This window comes from Myotis myotis, unplaced genomic scaffold, assembly GCF_014108235.1.
Source record: "Myotis myotis isolate mMyoMyo1 unplaced genomic scaffold, mMyoMyo1.p scaffold_m19_p_1, whole genome shotgun sequence".
NCBI lineage: Eukaryota > Metazoa > Chordata > Mammalia > Chiroptera > Vespertilionidae > Myotis > Myotis myotis.
In genome coordinates this window covers 159,756,484-159,780,117 of record NW_023416313.1, presented here as the reverse complement: position 1 = coordinate 159,780,117, position 23,634 = coordinate 159,756,484, and the positions used below count along the sequence as shown (strand labels likewise).

General features: G+C 39.6%; 1 protein-coding gene and 1 long non-coding RNA gene across 2 annotated transcripts; one reads left to right on the top strand and one right to left on the bottom strand.

Annotated features, from left to right (window-relative positions):
- Positions 1-1,851: 1,851 nt before the first annotated feature.
- Positions 1,852-19,501, bottom strand: LOC118650084. The gene is made up of 3 exons (XR_004965850.1): positions 19,361-19,501; positions 17,822-17,899; positions 1,852-9,597 (listed from the first exon to the last, which is right to left on the bottom strand). It is a non-coding gene; the product is annotated as an uncharacterized LOC118650084 (long non-coding RNA).
- LOC118650074 lies at positions 18,743-23,363 on the top strand. Its single transcript, XM_036297868.1, has 2 exons — positions 18,743-19,561; positions 22,968-23,363. Exons 1-2 carry the CDS (start codon positions 19,129-19,131, stop codon positions 23,276-23,278), a joined length of 744 nt encoding a protein of 247 aa, XP_036153761.1. The 5' UTR covers positions 18,743-19,128; the 3' UTR covers positions 23,279-23,363.
- The last annotated feature ends 271 nt before the right edge of the window (positions 23,364-23,634 follow it).

Here is a 23,634-nt window from a genome sequence, read left to right as displayed (position 1 = left end):
TTATTGATTTCAGAGAGGAAGGGAGATGGAAAGATCAATAATGAGAATCATTGATTGGCTGCCTCCTGCACACCCCCTACTGGGGATCAAGCTCACAACCCCAGGCATGTGCCCTTGACTGGAATGGAACCTGGGACCTTTCAGTTCACAGGCCAACGCTGTATCCACTGAGCCAAACCAGCTAGGGCAGTAGTTGACTTTTTAAACATGCTTTAGGTGGTATAAGAGTTGATAGTGTGGCTGATATTAAGAGATTCTAAGGCTACTGTACTAAAGTTTGATACCAGTTAGCATTGTCTATATGTTGAATAAAAGTAGTTTCAAAATTCCAGGTAATTATAAGAATAAAATTGCAGCCTTAACCAGTTTGGCTCAATGGATAGAGTGTTGGCCTGCAGACTCAAGGGTCCCAGGTTTGATTCCGGTCAAGGGCATGTACCTTGGTTGCGAGCACATACCCAGTAGGGAGTGTGCAGGAGGCAGCTGATCAATGTTTCTCTCTCATCGACGTTCCTAACTCTCTATCCCTCTCCCTTCCTCTGTAAAAAATCAATAGAATATATTTTTTTTTTAAAAGAAGGATAAAATTGCATATTGAAGGTCCCGAGTTGTAAACTTTTTAGAAAACGGTTTTTATTGATTTTAGAGAGAGAATAGAGGATAGAAACATCAATCAGCTGCCTCCTACCCGCCCCCTACTGGGGAATGAGCTCAGAACCTGGTCATGTACCCTGACTGGGAATCAGACCAGTAACCTATTGGTTAATGGGTCTGTCTATATGCTCAAACACTGAGCAACACTGGTTGGGCAGAGTTATAAACTCTTGAGTTCCTTAATTAAAAACCATTTTAAAAAAAATTGATTTCAGAGAGGGAGGGAGAGAGATAGAAACATCAATGATGAAAGAGAATCACTGATCAGCTGCCTCCTGCTCAAACCACATTGGGGATCGAGCCTACAATCTGGGCATGTGCTCTGATCTAAATCAAATCATGATTCATAGGTTGATCCTCAACCACTGAGCCATGCCAGCCGGGCCATCTTAATTATTTTAAGCCCAAGATCTGGCATAGCACCTGGGAGTGTATGTTAAATACTCTCTTGATTTATTGCATTAGTTACACCACAAAACCAGTTTTTGTTCCTCTGCATTTACAATATTCAATCCCAAGGAAGTTTGTAAGGCCTAATTTTTTAGTTGAAAAACTCCTTTCCTTTCATCTTAGTCAAGGGGAAGCATCTGTTCTTTATTAGAGTATTAAAATCTCTTTATTTAACTTAGCCAACATTTAATTAAATATAAAAGGATCTTAAATGCTTTATCTCAGATAGGAAGGATTCCCTGCAATAGCTGTGTCGTTATTATAGTTATTATACATAGGTCACTATTTCCCTTACCAGAAACTGGCTCACAGACATAGCGTAAGGCTGTCCCCAAAAGTAAAAGGGGATTGGCATAAATTTAAATGGGATACCTCTTGGCATGCTCTCATTCTCTGGAGAATGCCCTTACCCCTCTTCTTCCCCCCAGGCACGTTACCTTTGTCTTTTTGCTAAACTCCAAGAGCCCTTCTTCTGCCGTTGCAATGTTTCCTGAGCCTATGCAGCTCAGCTGGCTCACTTGTACTACCTCCGTAACTTTCTAAATAAATGTTCTTTCAATTTGAAAACGGATAAATAAATGTCTCCTTCTTCAAATGGCTGCCTGCTCACTTGGACAACAGAAACCACAACTCAGGCACCTGGAGTCTGCCTTAGGACAGGTCTGTGTATAGGTTCCTTTTCCCATCCTCCTAATTTACTGCATTATTTATTAGAAATTACCCATTCCAAGGAACAACACAGTGAAATTTCAGTGCATTCTCAGCCCATGCTGCTTTATTGCCAAAAAATATATATATATACACAGGTGCAGAGTTTCCAATTCTTAAAGCAGTTCCTTTTTACATAAAATCTTTAGAAAACAATAAAATCTTTTCTAAAATCCCAAAGATGCATAGATTAAAAAGCAAGCTGCTTTTGTAATACTTTAAACATTCAATGAAATTCTTTTAACATTATCGCCTGTATCACTGGTGCAGTGGAGAAGATGCAGAATAGCAAGTAAAAACAATGAGCAACAACTACTTAAAAGGACAGGTAGCACATAAAACCGTATGTAAAGGATACTCTAATGTGATTCTTAGTGATGGGTGATTTTAAGGTAAACGCCAAGATGACTGCTATTGTTTAAGGACTGATGATAATGTATTGCCAGAATATCTTTTGTCCCTGGGAGAAAAATATATTTGAATTGATGGCATGGCTGACCATCACCACAAGAGACAAAATCTTTTGGAAATTGTTAGTAACCCTAAAATATCTATTCTGACTTAAAAGGGAGGCTTAGGAGTATGGATTCCTGGAGAAATCTATGATTTTTGTTTTTCTAATAACCTTTAATATGCCTTAGTGGAATAATGGGAACAGAGTTTAGAGAAACTGTCCTTAAATCTTCATTGGTTGATAGGCATGTTATTAATAGTGGCAAAGAGAAACTTTACATATAAGATATGACATCTCACTTCCTATATTTGAGTGGAAACCAGATACTGTGATGACCATACTCTAATTCCGTTGTAAACTACTGAAAAGTTACCATTACATTTACACATTTCCAAAGGTATCTGGAGGGAAATCCCATAGCAAAGTGTCTATCTAGTCTAATCCTGTTTAGGCCTCTTTTAGATATAATTACTCCCATTTACATTATTCATCATAATCACTTGGACTTAAAAGGATTATTCCAAAGTTAGGAATTGTCTAAAAATTTTAAGCTACTATAATAAACACAAAAGTAAAAACTTGCTCCTGTTTACTTGGCATCAAAAACTTTAGGCAGATTATGCAGCCTGATCAAAACATCAAGAATAAAACTCTGGCTATTAAAAAAATAATAACAAAATAATGTTAATGTAATTCAGTAACAAAAGAGAAACCAAACCACAGATATGTTAATATTTTCAGGACTATTTCCACAAAATGAAAGTTTCTTTTTTGCTGGGATCCTTTATGGCCAGTCAATATCGGTACAACCCAGAAGAGTTGCCTACTTATCTGAAAATCCTGAAACATATAAAATGTGTGCAACTGCCTCTATTCACTGACAAGATACTAGTAATGAGACGCAAATTTAAGCCACATAACTTTACCAGACAAACCCTCTATCTACTTGTTTTTAACTCCACACTATCCCCTATCCTTTATGAAACTCTGCACCTTTTCTGATAACTATAGCAGCTTATTTATTTACTCCACATGCTTAGTTTGTGCCTTTTGTATTGTTTTTAAACATGCTTGGGGACTAATGGAATCAGGCAAGAGGTTAGAGGGTGATGAGCACTGTTATGCTCTATTCCTGACAGTTTGAATGTCTTATGGTTGCCCCTGTTTATCTTGTAGCTTCCATTTTTAATGGAAGTAAGATCATCTTTAGTTAGAAAATGTAAACTAGTAATCCAAACAATAAATTCAAGCTATTGGTTTAAGTCTCTATTGCTTCATTAATAAATGCATATATAATTACTATTAACCACTTAATACTAGACATTTTCAATCATGCATTAAAATATTAGTACTCTAAAATCAGAGTTATGGGTCTGCCACTATTGCTTGCACTTTCATCCAGACTCAGTTTTAATAAACATGCAGAGTAAACCCCTTGATTTATAAGAATTAGAATAACAAAGATACATGCAAAATTTCAACCAAAAATGGATATTAATAAAGTGATTGCTTAGAAATGCAGGCAGATGCTCCACATCTATCACAATGCTACTTCAGAATCCAGGTACAAGAGTCACGCACAGAAGTTAAAATTAGGACTACTATTCAGTTATAAAGGCTTAATTGCAAATCCTGGTCCTACTGGGTAGAAAATGATGCAAAGCTTCTGGGAAAAGAAAGAGAACTGAGAGATGTACAGTCTTCTGGAGTTTTCTTGGCCATTTATTGACTGCTATAGAATAGAGGAGCATGTGGTTTAGGGATGGTGAAGATGCTCTTAGAATAGTTTCTTTTTTTTTCTAATTCACATTAAGAGCATAACCTACACAGCTCCCAGGGGAAAAGGAGTTTAAAAATAGCAGAGCTAATATAATGTAAACTCAAAATCAATGCCCTGAAATTTAGCATAGCCCTCTGCTTCTAAAAACTGTTGATCAAGGGATCCTTCCAAATACGGTATGACTAAATAGCCACGCAATGTTCTGAATAAACTAGAAATAATTTGCCCGCACCAGCAGCACCATGATAATGTAAACTCCTGGAGGCCAAGGGTCTCTTCATATTTTGCATATCACAGATACACTAAAGTAAACATGAGACCACAACACTGAAAACTAATTAACTGCATACTTTGAAACTACAAAAATTTGTAGCATATTTTAGCATTTGGAACTATTAACTTGGCTGTTAAGGGTCATCTTTAATTGTTTAAGTAACTAAATTGTTGACATCACAGTAATACACCTGGTGTCTCATGATCATGCAGATGTCTGAATATTGCTTGGTTATTCCAATGTTTTTAACACCAACTGATGGTTTAGGACATTTAAAAAGAAGCTATAATCAATTTAATATAGTCTCCCTTTCCTTTGGAGTTGCCATGTAAGAATTAAATATTCAAGAGGCGCTGTATTTGTTGATCTTCTCCACTTATATTTTAGTTGTTTTTCCCCTTGGAAAACAAGGGAACATAGACCACATCTTTTCAGGGATCTTCAAAGTGCTAAATGGCCAAGATGACATGAGGTAAAAGGGAGTAAGAAGTCACCTTCATTCTACTCTTATATCCTGATGTGAGCTGCATGATTCCTCATCAAAAAACTAGTTTGCTGGGTTCTTGTTAAAGTAAGTAGTCACAGGCTATTGGCCTAACACATCTACTTTAGACAAGGTTTAAAAACAAACAAACCCAACATACTGTCTCTGGCTATTTCCTTTAATCCTTTTGTTTTATACCTTTAAATCTTAACTCCCTAACCAGTGATGGCGAACATTTTGAGCTTGACGTGTCAGCATTTTGAAAAACCCTAACTTAACTCTGGTACTGTGTCACATATAGAAATTTTTTGATATTTGCAACCATAGTAAAACAAATATTTATATTTTTGATATTTATTATATATTTAAATGCCATTTAACAAAGAAAAATCAACCAAAAAAATGAGTTCGCATGTCACCTCTGACACGCGTGTCATAGGTTCGCCATCACAGCCCTAAATTAACCATAGGCATGAGGTTACCAGCTATCCAAGTTCTTGTTAACTCTAAATACATATACACAACAAACTTTTCCTTTTTAAAAATGCACCCAGGAAACTAATGGAGAAAGATAAGGTGACAAAGCAAAAAGTATGCTATTAGTATGATGCTAAAAAAACATCATAAGCAAGATCCCCACATGATGGCTTCAGTGGGGTTTCTTCATCAATAAGAGAAGAAACATTTGTGTCCAGGTTAAGCAGTAGAAATAGTTCATTCAATGGCTCTAACCCTCTGTTCTAGAAAGCAAATAGGATCTTTAACCTTTAATTTACATAAAAGTTGCTATTTCTCACTGACATATTCATACACTCATAGTTTTTGAAAGTATCTTTTATATGCTCTTTACCTAGCATCTTTTTCCTTTTGTACAACTCTTGACCATAGAGCCTCACAAACTCTAGTAATACTTATTCTACAGTACAACCTTGCTAATCCAGCTTACTATACATGCTAAAATTGTTATTGCTAAAATTCTACCTCTTGAAATTATTAGTTCGTTTTATGGCTTTTTTTTTTCAATAGGAAATATCCTTTCCTATATACTGTGCTATTTTGTATTCATTACCTTTTCAGAGGTATTAAAAAAGTATTTAAATACTTTTCAGAAATGGATTCTCGCAGGCACTAAACTACTTGAGCCAAGAGTACAACTACTTAAAGTACACTATGAGCATCTAAATCTGGGTCCCTGGAGATCTGCTGCAGAAGAGTCTATCTGTCTAAGCTTGCTTCTACATCAGACACACATTAAACTAGTTTTGCATTTCCTATCATGCTAACTATAGAACCTGTGAATAAATCCTGGACTCCCCTAAGAGATTTAAAAATCACCTCAGAAAACTGCCATTTACAAGTTCTCAAGGCAGCTTTTAGAGGTAGGAATTTCTTTTCTACATGACGCTATCTTATGCTTTCAGAATAAAAATAACTTTTATATCTACAAGGAAAGTAGAAAAGTGAAAGCTGTCTGAGGAGGCTTACTATAACCAAGCAAACTTAGTTATTACATGGCAACTTAGGTAGGCTCTATTGGCTATATTTCCAATTCCATGAAAAGGTCTAGAATCCCAACAATACACAATTCAGCAAATTTGGAAACAGGAAAAGCCCCTGACAAATTAATCTAGGACACTCTAAACTACTGACACATGGCATGCTGCAGACAGGAAGTGTAAGTAGACTACAGATTAGAAAAGCACTCAAGCAATGAACATAGCATCTCAGTAAGACGTGCAAAATAATTTCCTGATGCAAAAGGAGTGGGAAAATTATAAACCTAAAAGACATAAAATGTGAAAAAAGCATAAGAACAATCTCACCTAAAACTGAGCAAAGCAGAATCATGAAATGGGGCCACATTTTGATTTGAGGTTTCATAAGACACACAAGACAGCTGGTTTCCAGCTACCTCATGAAAAGCTTAAATATCCTCAAACACAGTATTTCACATTGTGACCCCACATTACTATTCATAAATGAGTCTTTTTGGCCTAATCTCCTCTCCCCAGGGAGAATATCATGGATACAGAAACTTATGAAAGAAAAGTTCTAAATTTTCCACTTTTTACACTATTGGTTATTATAATAATTCATCCTGAAGTTTAAATTGTTACTAGGCTCATGCACTAACCCCTAACATGGCACTACAATATGCTACCAAGCACTAGTGCTTACAAAACTATACACATCTCAAAATGGAAGACATTGGTGATTTTGTTGTTCTGAAACAACTTGTAACATTTGTCCACAAGTATTAAAATATACATATATATATATTTCTATTGCACATATCCCGTTTTAAACTTAAAAAAACAAAACAAAAACACAAAAAACAATTGCCAGCTAACGTGGATGCACAAAGGAAAGGAAGCAGGCACAGCTATCGATTGAGTCCTGCCGAAAATGATAACTTTTGCCATCAAGAAGGGGACCAAACCAGGAAAAAACCAATGTAGATGTATTAAATAAACACTGGGCAAATACAACTGGAAAATACGCGTTTTGTTAAATGCCATCTGCTGACAAGATGCGCAACAACTTGAAAGAACATTAAACAGTAGTTTCCTTAGCTATGAAATGAAAAAAACATAAAGCAACTAAGGAAGTTGAGTCTGATACATATTTCAAACAAGTGAGCCAGAGATGTTTTCACTGGTTCTGATTGTACAGGGTTCCTTATTTCTAGCCAAGTAGTTCTACCTAAAAAGTTGCCAAAAGGACACCAGGAAGATGGGTAATAGACAACTGAAGATACAAATTCTCCATTTGATATTCTCAATATACCAACAGGACCCAAATGGAATATGTAAATTCCATTCTGCCATTAATGATTCCAAAATATTAGGAATCAGGAAGTGGCTGGGAAGTTACGTAGAGAAAAATTTAAACTACCTTTATCCAGTTACTTCTATGCTTTACCACTCAGTAATTGCCCTCAATTAAGGAAAATCACATTTTATCTATGTAATTTCTACTCAAAAGTTTTCTTATGCCAATTCAGATTGGTTGACCAATTAAACTAATTATCAAGGGTGCTCAACATTTCTATTCTGGGCCAGTCCTATCACTCTCAAATTTGGTAAATCTGCCTGTTTTCAGCGTTAACAGCATGTATGGCCCTGGGCAAGCAGTCCCTAAATAACAGACATGACCTAAGATGATTTGTTCCTAAGAGGCTTTAAATTCTTTCTCAAATAACAAAGACCCATAATGGTTTCATTCTTCTCATGTAAAGACCTGACAATTCATACACTGGTCCTCTGCTGATCTTGAAGCAAGAACAGCTTTATACTATAGTCTATTCACCATATAGTGTAAGTTTTAAGGGAAAGGAAGATCCTTATTTCTTATTGGAACTATTTTTTTTTTTTGAGGTTTTCTTTAGACCTGAATTTCTTCTAAATTTATACTGATCCAAAAAATGTTTGGGAACATTGCTTCTGAGGCCCATTCTCTGATGAAAATGGGGAGTTACCTGAGTCCCAGCCTTTTCTGCCTAACATTACAGCTATCATCTAGAAAAAGCAATCAAACATCCAAGTATTGATCTTGGGTCAAAGGAAAGTTATTTATACTTTTACAAAAAAATAGAGCTATGAATGTAAAACGCCATAAAGCCAGGTGGATGTATAAGCCTTTTTTGCTTCATTTTCTTAGGAGAAGGGAGTTATATGAAAATTTTCTCATTCCCTCCTCTCTCCCCCCCCATCCCCCCATGTCCAAAGTTGAAGGCAGGTCATACTGGAGGGTCCATCACATCTTCTGAACAGAAAATCTACTTATGTCACCTTTCCTCCAGCCTTAGCAATAGGGAAAAAGTCCCAAGTGCTATATAAAACTCCACAAAAGAGAATGAAGTAATTTGTAATACAGCAGCCTCTCATCCCAAGGAGGTGAAAAGAGTTCCAACACTGGACTCAAAGCTTTTGTTTCCTTTATCAACCTTCAGTAAACCCAAGCATGCATTCATTGGGTTAGCACAATATGGTCCTTCCTTAGAAGAAAAAAAAATTTTTTACAATACCAAATGTCCAAAGACTTCTGAGAAAGAATAGGTTCCTTCTCTGGGAAGAAAATCCCTCTTCTCATAAAAAAAAAAAAAAAAAAAGTGGATTTACATGTTAAAATATATATATTTATACAGAAACTGTGATGGCTTATTCATATATGAAATTAACTTGGTGATATTCTGTTTTTGTGCTTCTTTATCACATCAAAGGTTTCACTGCAAAGCTGGACCTTTGTTCTTATACAGTTCATCTATGTCACAGGTTGAGCCAGGATTTATATATATATATTAGCATATCTTTCATTTCAAATTACAACACATCTGAAATTTACTGCTGCAGTCTTGACTGTGTTTATGATAGTGGCTAAAATGGGAAGACATTAAAAAAACCAAACAAATCCTGATGTCACACCCACACTAGCTATTTATATAGTCTTCTTGCTGGGAATAAAAGGTAAAGAATTCACAAATACCACCATCTAAGCACCAGTTTCAAATTAAACATCACCCTCCAGCTTGCAAAATAATTTCTTTACAAGTAAGCAATTGGCAGAAGAAACATGTCAGTTGCTTCTTTCTTCTTGGAGAAGTTGGCATGATGACTGCATCCTAGGAGCTTCTCTGTGTTAAATTTGAGAGGTGGGAAGAAAAAGAAAAGCAATCTTTTGCAATCCAAAACATGGAGGTAAAATGTAGAGGAGGGATATCCGCATTTCAAGATACGGAAGTGGGTAGACAGAAGAAGCAGGACTCCCCACTCCAGAAGACAACACAGAAATACCTAGAAATACAAAATAAAAACAGAAAGATTAAAACAGGTACTTCTGTATAAGCTTACTTTTAAAAATAGTATTTAACACAGAGAAAAAAAATACTTTGAATTATACACTGTCTAAAAGAAAATGTGCAACCATAACACCCAATTCAGTATCATCACCAGAAAAGCAGAAGCAGTAGCCAGAAAAAAATATGTAAGTATGATACAAAAAAGATTTATACAAAAACTTATATAAAATGAGATATACACATTAATTTCCTCTTATGCAAATAAAGTAATATACTCCAAGTTTTTACAGTCAAAATGATTTTATGGCTGTAAATATTTGTGTTTAAAAGCAGTATTGCCAAAACCGGTTTGGCTCAGTGGATAGAGCGTCGGCCTGCAGACTGAAAGGTCCCAGGTTTGATTCCGGTCAAGGGCATGTACCTGGGTTGCGGGCACATCCCCAGTGGGAGATGTGCAGGAGGCAGCTGATCGATGTTTCTCTCTCATCGATGTTTCTAACTATCTCTCCCTTCCTCTCTGTAAAAAATCAATGAAATATTAAAAACAAAACATTAGCAGTTCATTGCTACTAAACATAACACTTATTAAATTGCAAATCTTGGCAAATGTCAGACAAAAAAGAACAAATATTGTATAATTCCACTTACATGAGGTACCTAGAATATGCAAATCATATAAACTGAGAGTGGAATAGAGGTTACTAGGGGCTGGGAGAAGTGGAATGGGAAATTACTGATTAACAGGTACTGATGTTTGGGATAATGAGTAAGTTCTAGAAATAGTGGTAATGGCTGCACAACAATGTGAATGCACTTAAATGCCACTGAATTGTACATTTAAAAATGATTACAATGACAAATTGTATTTTATGTATACTTTATAATAAAAAAGTCAGCCCAGGCCAGTGTGGCTTGGATGACTAGAGTGTGGTTCATATATCAAAAAGTTGCAGGCTCAATTCCCAGTCAGGGCACAGACAGAAGGCAACCAATCAATGTTCTCTTTCACATCGATGTTTATTTCTCTACTCCCCATACTTTCCTTCTTTCTAACCAATAAGTATATCATCAAGAGAGGATTAAAATAAATACATAAATAAGTCAAATACATATCAAGAGCTTAAAGTACTTTGGCTTACAAAAATGGCCAATTGCAATTAGTCTTCCTAACCCTCTATTTTAAAAAATTTATTAGCTACCTTGATAGGGTTGACCCTCCATTTGTAGTATGTCATATACAGGGTGTCCCCCAAAAATGTATGCACACTTTGAATAATTATAAAGGCAGTGTTTATTAAAAATACATTTCATTTTCAAAATGTAATAGAATCTACAGACATTGTGTATACATTTTTGGGGGAATACCCTGTATATATAACACCTCAGCTCTAAACTGAATTTGAATAACCTCTTTTGGTTGAAGACAAGACAGTTCTGATTCAAAACATATGACAGGCAATTGTAAATTAATTCAGAATTATATCTAAAGGAAGAGAACTGCAGAATTTGCATTTGTTGCCAAAGCAGCAGAAGGAAAAAATATAGCCGATACACAGGCAGGCCTTTAGAACCTTATGGGCAACAGGGCTATCCTATCTAATAATAGACAAACATGGTAACTGACCGTACCTTTGCTATACTTCCCATGGGCTAATCAGAGTGATATGCAAATTAACTGCCAACAAAGATGGCGGTTAATTTGCATACATAGGCACAATGCTGGGAGGTGAAAGGGGAAGGATGGAAGAAGCCGCCTGCCACCGACGGTGATCGGAAACCCAGCCCGTGATCAGAGAACCGGGGCTGCCTTTGTCCGCCCCCCGGCCGGTGATCCGTGATCAGAGAAGCCGGGCGGGGCAGGGAAGAGGTGGCTGCCAGCAGCCGCCTCTTCCCTGCCCCCCCTCTCCCCCAGGCCGGTGTTCGGAGAAGTACCTGTATTTTTAATAATTTCTTGACATGGTAAAAGAATTCGGGTCAAGGGCATGTACCTTGATCTCTGGCCCTGGTTGGGGCGTGTGAAGGAGGCAACCAATTGATGTGTCTCTTACACTGATGTTTCTCTCTCACACCCCCCCCCTTCTACTCTCTCTAAAAATCAATGGAGAAAAAACAAAAAGAGATCTCCAAACAACAACCTAACTTTATATCTTACGTAACTAGAAAAAGAATAAACTAGCCCTAGCCGGTTTGGCTCAGTGAATGGAGCATCGGCCTGTGGACTCAAGGGTCTCAGGTTCGATTCCGGCCAAGGGCATGTACCTTGGTTGCGGGCACATCCCCAGTGGGGAGTGCGCAGGAGGCAGCTGATTGATGTTTCTCTCTCATCGATGTTTCTAACTCTCTATCCCTCTCCCTTCCTCGCTGTAAAAAATCAATAAAATATATTTAAAAAAATAAAAAGAATAAACTAAATGGAAAGCTAGCAAGTAGGAAGGGGGAAAATTGGAGCAGACTTAAATAAAATGGAAAAAAAATACAGATTCAACAAAACCAAAAGTTGTTTTTGACAGGGTCATGGGAACCCTGAAATTTGCAGAGTTGAACAGAAATTCAGGTGGCCTGGGAATCCTCCAATGTGTAACTGGCACTTAAAAGAACAGTGCCCTGGCGACATGACTCAGTGGTTGAGTGTCAACATGTGAACTAGGAGGTAATGGTTCAATTCCTGGTCAAGGCACATGCCCGGGTTGTGGGCTCAATCCCCAATGTCTGGTGTTGAGGAGGCAGCCAATTAATGATTCTCTATCATTTATGTTTCTATCTCTCCTCCCCCTTTGAAATTAATAAAAATGTATTTAAAAATAAAAAATAAAGGGAGGGCAGCCCAGCCAGTATGGCTCAGTGGTTGAGTGTTGACCCAGGAACCAAGAGGTCACCAGTTTGATTCCTAGTGAGGGCACGTGCCTGGGGTTGCAGGCTCCATCTCCAGTAGGGGACATGCAGGAGGCAGCCAATCGATGCTGTTTCTCTCTCACTGATGTGTCTATCTTTCGATCCTTCTCCCTTCCTCTCTCTCCCTTTAAAAAATAAATAAATAAATAATCAATAAAACCTAGCCTATCTAATAATAGAGAAACATGGTAATTAACCGTAACTTCGCTACCCTTCCCATTGGCTAATCAGGGTGATATGTAAATTAACTGCCAACCAAGATGGCGGCTGACAGCCAGGCAGCTGAAGTGAACAGGAGGCTTGCTTACTTCAGTGATAGAGGAAGCCAAGGTTCCCCGCCTGCCTCTGCCGGTCTCTGAGCTTGCACTCTAAGCAACTATGTTGCAATTATAGAAGCTAAACAATCCCCAGAAACCTGCTTTCAGCCGTCAGAGCTGGAGCGAGCAGGACCGCAACAGTGTTACAATTATAGAACCCAAACAAACCCAGATACCTGCTTTCAACAGCCAAGGTCTCAGAGCTGGAGCTGAACCTCAGAACTAAAGCTGGCTCTCAGCTCCAGTGATAGCCATAGAAGGTAAATAAACCCCAGAATTAAAAAAAAGAAAAAAAAGGAGAGGTTGGGAGCTTCAGTCACCCGCCAGCCTGAAAACAGCCCTCAGCCCCTCACCCAGACTGGCCAGGTACCCCAGTGGGGACCCCCACCCTGAAGGGGGTGTGACCAGCTGCAAACAGCCATCATCCCCTCATCCAGGCTGGCCAGGCACCCCAGGGGGGACCCCCATCCTGAAGGGGGTGTGACCAGATGCAAACAGCCATCATCCCCTCATCCAGGTTGGCCAGGCACGCAAGCAGGACCCCCACCCTGATCCGGGACACCCTTCAGGGCAAACCAGCCGGCCCCAACCCATGCAACAGGCCTCTATCCTATATAGTAAAAGGGTAATATGCAAAATGACCCTAACAGCAGAACGACTGGGAATGACTGGTCACTATGACACACACTGACCACCAGGGGGCAGACGCTCAATGCAGGAGCTGCCCTCTGGTGGTCAGGGTGCTCTCACATGGGAGGAGCTCTGCTCAGCCACAAGCCAGGCTGATGGCTGCCAGTACAGCGGTGGTGGTGGGAGCCTCTCCTGCTTCCTCAGCAGCGCTAAGGATGTCCGACTGCAGTTTAGGCCTGCTCCCCGCTGGCAAGTGGACATCCCCCGAGGGCTGCCAGGCGGATGTCTGATTGCGATCTTAGCCCCAATCCCCCGGGGAGCGGGCCTAAGCCAGCAGGTGGTCATACCCTCAGGGTCCCAGACTGCAAGAGGGCACAGGCCGGGCTGAGGGACCCCTCTCCCCTCCGAGTGCACAAATTTTTGTGCACCAGGCCTCTATTCTATAATAAAAGGGTAACATGCTAATTAGATCGGACAGCTGAACAACCTTCCGGACGTCTTTCCGGATAAAGCCACTGCAGCAGGGGCTAAGGCAGAGGTGGTTAGGGGCGATCAGGCAGGCAGGCAGAGTGGTTAGGGGCGATCAGGCAGGCAGGGCCACAGTTAGGAGCCAGTGGTCCCGGATTCTGAGAGGGATGTCCGACTGCTGGTTTAGGCCCGATCCTGCAGGAATCCCTGTGGGATCTGGCCTATATTGGCAGTCGGACATCCCCCGAGGGTTTCCGGATTGAGAGAGGATTCAGGCCAGGCTGAGGGATGACCCCACCACCACCCATGCACAAATTTCGTGCACTGGGCCTCGTTTTTGAAATAAATAAATAAATAAATTAAACAAACAAACAAATAAAAACTTTAGGGCAGCCCTGTCTAGCGTGGCTCAGTCTCAGGTTTGATTCCTGGTCAGGCACGTACCTAGGCTGCAGTTCCAGTCTAGGTGAGATCAGGAGGCAATCTATCAATGTTTCTCTCTCCCTCTCCCCAACCCCTCTAGAATCAATGAAAAACATACTCTCTGGTGAGGAACAAATAAATAAAATAAATAAAGCAAGGGCAGTCTGTTTGGGACAATGCCCTTTAGACTTGTGGGGTCTGCATTAACTCCAAATGGTATCAGAATTGTATCAAAGTATACTAGTTGGTGTCAAAATAGTAACCAATAGACCAAGGAGAAGGAGGAGGAGGAGGAGGAGGAGAAGGAGGAGGAGGAGGAGGAGGATGAGGAGGAAGTAATAGTGAGTAACTTCTGAGGCAAGGTCATAGATGGAGAAGCCATATATTGTATTACGATGGCACTCAAGCAACCCTGGAAGAGACCGACACTGGAAAGAACTGAGGTTTTCCATCACCAACATGAATTTGCCAGCCATGTGAATGAGCCACCATGGAATTAGATATGATGACTGCCACCCCAGTCAGTATCTAGACTGCAACCGTGTAAGATACCCTAAGACAGAAACCCCCAACTAAGCTGCTCCCTAATGTTTGACCCACATAAATTTCTGAGATAATAAATCTATAATGTTGTTTTAATCCACTAAATTTTGGACAATTTGTTATGTCCAATAAATAACTAATACACTTTGCTTCCTTTAATGACATGCGACTCAAGTACTCCTTTCTTACTTTTCTCTGTAAATAGTAAATTTAGAACATCTCACAAAACACAATGGATATCATTGTCATTCAAATTCCATTTTTAAGTGTCTTATTAAAAAAAAGTACTAGGCTTGCTGGACAGTTTCTGTTCCCAGATATGGATAGACTCTACTAATGTAAAATTACTGCCTAAGGCAAAAACTTAACTTCTCAGTCATTTATCAATTATTTATTGCGTGCTTCTTTCTTTGGGTATTTTTAATTATTTCCTTGAAAGATGACAAATGCACATGATAGGAAAAGGTGAAATAGAGTATACAGTTGTTTGTTTTATGTGCCCCAAGCATGAAAAAGGTGGATGTCTGATTTCTAAAACTGTGAGACAATAAGTTTCTGTTGTTTCTATTGGCCCCCAACATAGGCATCAAGTTAGTATGAACTAAAGACTATATATATCTACTTTTCCCTTGACTTATGTAAGAGCAATACTACCAACCGGGTGTCTCTTTACCCATTGCCAGGGGGTGGTATAGAGTATTTACTGCATATCCTTTTAGAGATATTCTATGGTTACATAACATCTGTGTAAGTAACTTTATTTCTTCCCCACAAATGAAAGCACACTATACACCTGGTTCTGCACCTTTGTTTTTTCCTTTAATGTATACGAGATCATTCCGTATCCAGTATTCAAGCTTCCTGTGAGTACAGAAGCACCTACATCAGTTTCCTTAGCTGGGTATGTAAATCAATATTGTGCTATACCAATATCAAGTTGCTATTTCTATCGACCTGGACTTAAGGTTCTAAATCCAAGCAATAAAGCCTTCCCTCTAAAGGCATATGATAAAGATATCACCTAAAGGGAATTTTGCCCCATTAATTTTTATTCCTTTTCTTAATATTGACACATACAGTTGGAGTTTTTTTACTTACTTTTTTTTTACAATATTTTAAAATTATGGTACAATACATGTAATATAAAATTTATCATCTTAACCTTTTTTAAGAGTTAGTGTTATTAAGTAAATTCATGTTGTTGTGAAGCCATCACCACCATCCATCTTCAGAACTCTTTTCATCTCACAAAACTGAAACTCTGTTACCTATTAAATAACTCCTTATTTCCCTCCCTGCATCCCCTGGCAATCATCATTCTACTTTCTATCTCTATGGTTTTGACTACTTAAAGTACCTTATGAAAGGGGTTTACAAGATTTTAATCCTTAAAGCAGTTGTACATTGAATGATTTCATACAACACAATCAAGGCATATGACTAAGTAGATGCTATGAGCTAAACTGTGACCTCCCCAAATTCATGTTAAAATCTTAGGCCCCAGTACCTCAAAATGTGACCTTATTTGGAAATAACCATTGCACATGTAATTAGTTAAGATGAGGTCCTTATAAAAAGGAAAATTTAGAACACAGACACACACAGCAAGAATACTATGTGAAGACTAGAATTATAGCCCTGGTCAGTTGCTCAATGGTTAGAGCATTGAGCCTGGGACCAAAGGGTCTGCAAGTTCGATGCCTGGTCAAGAGAACCTATCTCAGTTGCAGGCTCGATCCCTGGCCCCATCCCTGGCCCCAGTCAGGGTGTGTATGTGTGTCTCTCACATCAATGTTTCTCTCTCCTCCCTCCCTTCAACTCTCTCTAAAAAAAAACAAAAACAAAAACACAAACACAAAATAAAATAAAAACAATGGAAAAAATTTCCTTGGGTGAGGATTAAAAAACAAGCAAACATGTGTAGTTATAATGCCATACGCCAAGGAACTACCAAAAGCTAGAAGGCCTGGAACAGATCCTTTCCTAGTATCTGATTTCCAAAACCGTGAGATAATGAATTTCTGTTGTCCTAAGTCACTGTTTGTGGTACTTTGTTATGGCAGCACTAGGAAATTAATACAGTAGGTAAGAACCCTATTTTACAGATAAGATATTGTCAACTGAGTACATACTGCCTCTTGCTCTTTGAGGCAGTATGTTCTCTCATATAATACAGATGCCTGATAGTATTATACTTTGCAACCCCACCACATTACACAAATTACACTAATAATTCCCAAAACACATTCTTTCCACAAAAAAACACACACCTACTTCTGCAGTAAATTCAGAAGATATCAACACTTGGCACAGAATAGACTCACACTAGGGGAAAAAAGAAGTACTGAAAAGCTTTAGAAATTAAATATTATAGTATCAATACTTACCTAAAATTAAAACTTAAGTGAATATATTCTAAAATTTGCCTAATAACATATTTTATTAGTCAAACTCTTTCAATCTAATTAAATCATTCTTTTTTACCCAGTAAAATGGTTTGGGCTAATGATTAAGTATCTCTTTTCTTTTCTTTTTTTTTTTTTTAAATATATTTTACTGATTTTTTACAGAGAGGAAGGGAGAGAGATAGAGAGCTAGAAACATCGATGAGAGAGAAACATCGATCAGCTGCCTCCTGCACATCTCCTACTGGGGATGTGCCTGCAACCCAGGTACATGCCCTTGACCGGAATCGAACCTGGGACCCTTCAGTCCGCAGGCCGACGCTCTATCCACTGAGCCAAACCGGTTTCGGCCTCTTTTCTTTTTTTTTTACTTAATACATAACCATTACTGAAAATAAAAGGTTAAGCTTGAATATCAATTATTTATGGTCACTTTTGATGTTCATCTTCTGTTGGAGCCAATGGATTCTTGTTCCACTTCTATCTAGCTATTTTCAAGGTGATTAAACAGTATTTGGAAGCATTAGCCACTATTACTCACTTGCCAAATCCTGAGTTCAGAATTCTTTCTTTTCGAGATGAATATAAAAGCACCTGAAAGTCAAGGAAAATGTTCTTCCTGTGATAAGAAAAAATAAAAAGCATTACAGTAAGGATACAGCCCTCACTTGTGCTATAAGCATTCTTGTGCAAAATTACTCAAGTGAATCAAGCTTTTCTAAAAAACATAAAACATCATCACTATCAAACACTATTCAGAAGGAATCATCAGAAAGAAGTTACTACTGTCCACCTGCACGGGCATTAATTTGATAAATATGCAAAGCTCTTGGAGCAGCGGTTCTCGGGTTACTACGGAACAATGTCCCCTTTAAAGATGATGCTGCGGACCCTCTTCCCCCACAAAGGACCTTTGCTTCAGTGCAGATGGCCACTCCCCTCTGAAAGGCAGAGGGAAGAATGTTCCTCCTTCCTCTGCCCCTATCTTCTTGATGAAGTGAAAAGAAAGAAAAAAAACACCCAAAACCTACTCCCGACAAAACCAAAAGAAAGATCTTATTTAAAAGTCCTTTACCCGGTATTTTCAGCTCTGCTAAAGCCAGGGCCGGCAAAGAGCACACCAGAAACATGCGCTTTATTATGACCTGTCATTTGAACTGGGCCCGACTCACAGGCCACTTTTCAACGAGCTTCACCAACTCATAGCCCCGGTAACAGGAACTCTCCCAGGAGTTTACCTCAACGACTGACCGCAGGGTTACAACAATCCCAATTACAACGAAGAGCTGCCCCACAATGTTAAACAACAATCGAATACAGATGCCTGACAGTATTATACTTTGCAACTCCACCACGTTACACAAATTACACTAATAATTCCCAAAACCCATTCTCTCCACACACACACACACAAAAGTAAAAACTGTACGCTGACTCTAGTTCTGGAAAACAACAAGGAGAATTCCACCGAGACGCAGAGTCGGCCGCGATGAATGCGCCATCAGGGAGCCGTCAGGTCACCCAAGGACAAAGCTGCTGCCCGTCCTTCCCAGTCGGACGTGGGAGGGGGACGGACGGACGCAGTGCCGGCGGCCGGGGACGTGCGCCACACGGACTCCGATTACAATCCGGGGGCGATTCGTTCGACCCAAACTCAAGGTCAACGGACCACACACACAAAACACTCAGAGCCGCCACAGGCCCGGGTGCACGCCGGTGCCTCAAGCACAGCAGTGACTACGAAGCCGTGAGGGGGGACTCTAAATAAATTAAAAAAGCATATTCTTCGAAAGACAAATCGCCGGCCAACGCAGCGGCTGCCAGATATACATCTGCGTGGGCGTAACCATGCGGGCAGCCAAAGGCATGGTGCTGAGGGGGACGGCGGCGGGTCGAGGGCCGAGTGGTGATGCGACACACCTGGAAGGCGAGTGCGGTCGCCCTGGGCAGCTCGGGAGGAAACCCACGCCCGGCCGACGCCCGTGCCGGCTGCGGGCAGGCTCCGGGCGCTCCTGTACCCGCGCGGAGTTGGGCCGCGCCACTTCCTGCTTGTCCCCGATCGCTGGCCTCCTCGGCTTACCTCGCAGGAGCCAGCAGAAGCACTGGACCGGCCAGGAGCCGGCCCCCCGGCGCCAAGGCCGGCGCGCCGCGGCACGCCTCAGGCCGCCATCTTTGCTCCTTCAGAAGTCCGCCAACCCTGCGGGGTCCGTTTCCGCCAGCCTCGGCCCCTCGGCACTGATTGGAGAACGACTTGCGCAGGCGCGCTCTCCTTCCGTTGGAGGTTGGTTGTAACGCACGTCAATCAAGAGTCCTAGTGCACTCGTTCCATCCCTTTTTGTTGGATTGGTTCCCAGGGTTGAGGTAATAAGGAAAAATGCTTTTGTAATTCATTCGTTAGGAATGTAACATTTCCGCATAGAAGCAGTGTCGCTTGCTGGTAAAGTAGTTTGAGTAGGCCGCATGACTATTTTAAACCACCATTAGGCTAAACAGTAGCACTAATAATTTCCTTCTGTGGACGAGAAGGGGACACATGCTGACCTGAGGAGCTCAGGGAAGGCCTGTGTGGCGGCCTGGCAAAGTCAGAGACCTAAAGTAACCTCAAAGGATAGTCTGAAATTAAAACTTTTTAAACTAAAAAGCGGTCTATGGTGGGTAGTAATGTCCTAGGCTGGTCTCTTCTCTGACAAAAGTCCATCTTTATTTTGAGCCTGCCTATTGTCTTTTTGCATCTATGATAACATATCGCTGGTCAATGCAACATTAATGGAATATTTTGAAGACTTATCACCCCCTGCCCCCCAACACAGATATTATTCTTCTTGGGACCCAGGCAACTAGAGGAGAACCAAAAACAAAACCATAAAATAGTGTCAATGGAGATAATAGAGATTGTTGTCATTTATTTCCTCTTTCTTAACAACCATCTCTCTCCATGTTTAAAAATTCTCTCCAGAGCCCTAGCCAGTTTGGTTCAGTGGATGGAGTTTTAGCCTGAGGACCCAAGGGTCCTGGGTTCGATTCCATTCAAGGGCACATACTTTTGTTGCCGGCTCCTCCCCAGCCTGGGCTCTGGTTGGGGCTCCTGCAGGAGGCAACCAATCACCAAGCATGTGTTTCTCTCACATAAATATTTCTGTCTTTCCCTCTTTCTTCCACTCTCTCTAAAAGTCAATGGAAAAATATCCTCAAGATGAGGCTTAAAAATAATAATAAAAATTCTGCAGATCCAATGGTATTCCCAAACCAACGACAAACACAAAAATTTTTGTAAAATGCTACTACTATATTTGCTTGGAGAAACTAGTAATTATATTATGAATCAACAAGCAGGAATCCTAGATCACCTAGGTAAACCTCTGTTGTAATTTAGAAAATCTGAAAGATTTCTGACAAAAAACAATGGTCAAAGACTTTGCTTAAGCCTGTGCAGCGACTGCTGGGTACCCCCAGTGTTCTTCTACCTTCTTCCTTATGAAAAGCGATCATATTTCCTAGGCTTCCTCACTGGTAAGATGTGGCATGTGACTAACCAAGTGAAAAACGGTCATTCAAGATTTTGCCTAGCAACCAATAGCTAGAGAATGCATTAGCTTTGGGGATATCCTGTTCTTCATTTGAATAATTATAATTATTAGAATATTCTTCCTAATTAAAATAATTTGGAATCAGTCAACCTACCACTTCCACTCATCATTAATCTTATAGCATAATGTGCCCTGGTTGGGGGTTCAATCCCAGGTCAGGGCACATACAAGAAGCAACCAATGGGGAGCATTATCTCAATTCGTTGAGGTTCTGTTTCCTGGCATATGTCTACAGTTTGGCTCAAATAAACTCACAAAAATTCAAAAAAAAAAAAAAAAAAAGAAGCAACCAATGAATGCATAAACAAGTGGAACAACAAATCGATGTTGCTCTCTTTCTCTCTAACATCAATAATAATAAATTAATTAAAAATATAAAAAGAGGGCAATATAATTCTATGGTGTTAAGTTTGAGAAACGGAGAAAGGCAAAATAAAAAAATTCTTGTATGTTTAGCATGTCAGACACTCATTTAGTCCTCACACCAACCTATGACTTACTGTTATCATCATCATCATGACCCTTATTTTACAATTAAGGAAAAGGACACAGAAGAGTTATGTGAATTGCCCAGTTCATGTGCTTGGTTAAGTAGCAGAACCAGGATCTGAACCCACCCGATCTGTTTCCAAAGTATGTGCTCTTAAGTTCCACATTAAACTAATTATTTCCTCTAGAAGAATAGTGGTAACAGTGAGACTTTCAAGAACAGATCTTTAGCAATCTGACGATATATACTAAATATTTCAAGAGAGCTACTTTCTTTTCTCTAGGTTAAAGCCTCAATTCCTACAATTGCTCATGAAAATGTTACCCTGAACCTCTCACCATTTTGCATCTTAGTAGCAAATAATTTTATCGATGTCCTTCTTAAAAGGTGATGGTCTTTAAACTTGTGATATCTTTTTTTAAATTTTTTATTTATTTCAGAGAGGAAGAGAGAGGAGATAGAAACATCATTGATGAGAGAGAATCATTGATCGGCTGCCTCCTGCACGCTCCACCCTGGGGATTGAGCCTGCAACCCAGCCATGTGCCCTTGACCGAATTGAATCCAGGACCCTTCAGTCTTCAGGCTGATGCTCTATCCACTGAGCCAGTCCAGCTAGGGCTGGTGTGAGGGAGGGGTTCAACTTCAATCCTTTGCATGAGGATATCCAATGGCCCCAGTTATACCAAAAGACTACTGTTTCCCCCATTGGATTGCTTTGGCAGCCTTGTCAAAGATCAGTTCATTATAAATGTGAGGATTAATTTCTGGACTCACAATTCTAGTCCATTGCTTTATACTCTGTCTTTGTGCCAGTATTGCAGTGTCTATTTTCAAATTGGGACATGTGAATCCTCCAATTTTGTTCCTCTTTTTCAAGACTATTGACATTGATTTTTAGATTCTTGTTATATGGTTATTCAACTGCCATCTTCAAATATGTCAGCTATAATCAACCCAATTTTTTCCACCTTAACTATATAAATATATGAAACATAGGCATGTGCTTTGCAGAACACTGTGTCTATCTCATTGATCTGACATATAAATTTAATCAAGCCTTGAAATAAGTGAAGGGAGAGAAATCCAGCATAATTATTTGCCAAACACATCAGTATCCTGGTGATCATCACAATCTTTTCCATGGCTTCACAAACCATGTAATGACCCATTCTAGTATTCTGCTGGGGAATAACGTCAAATAGGTGAGTGGATCATTTCTGAAATCTGCCCTTTTCCCCTTCTGCAAACTTTGCTAGTATATGCCTCTTTCTCTAACCATCTCCCAAATCTATGTCTCCATGACTATGAAGCTACCAAAATTGCCCCTGATCTCATGGGCACAAGGTGAGGAGTTTATAGAATGCGGCCATCTGTTAGAAACACAGAATGTTACTATTTCAGACTTTTTATTCTGGCTCTACAATGCCAGAAGAGGCAACAGGCAGCAAAAAATACATTTCAATTTAGCACATGCGTTCTGCTAAAATTGAGTGTTTTTACTCAGAAGTTGAGTCCTGAGAAAATGTTTCATAAAATATGAATGTCTCCATGGCAGCCTTCTCCCAACTGACATCCTGTAGAAGTATTTTTCTTTTTCTTTTGTGCAGGAGATATTTTAATAGCAGCGAGAAATTTGTTATTCTACTGGCAAAGAAGACGAATTCCTACCCTCAAGAAATTTTGCATTATGGATAATATAACGCTTTTTGTTCCCATTGTTCAAAAGGGTATTTGCAAATATAAGCTTCTAATCCATGTTACATTTGATGTCATCAACAATTTCTTTTTCCAAAGTGATAAGGAAAAAGATGTGACATCTACAGAAAACCAGGCAAGAAATCACTGGACTCAAATCAGCACATGTAGTATTAAGTTACATAGATCCAGGTACAACTTGAATTACATGCAATTCATATGAATTTTATGAATTACATTAAAATAACATAATCTTAAAATTATCAGGAATGTTTCACTTAATTATTTGGTCTCTAGTGGAATGCTGAGTTACTTGGTTTTCGTCTTGTCTTCTCCTTTGTGAGCTATCCTTTTTTTAAATAAAACTTATTGATGAAATATTGTTATTTATCCATTGCTGGTTGATTCTTGTATGTGCCCTGAGGATCTAACCTGCAACGTTGGTGGATCAGGACACTCTAACCAAACTGAGCTACCTGGCCAGGGCTCAGCTGCCCTTCTTGTCAACATACCTATTTATATATTTTCAATTTGTTATGGGCTGGTTGACCAAATTAATTAGAATTATTTCTAAAGAAA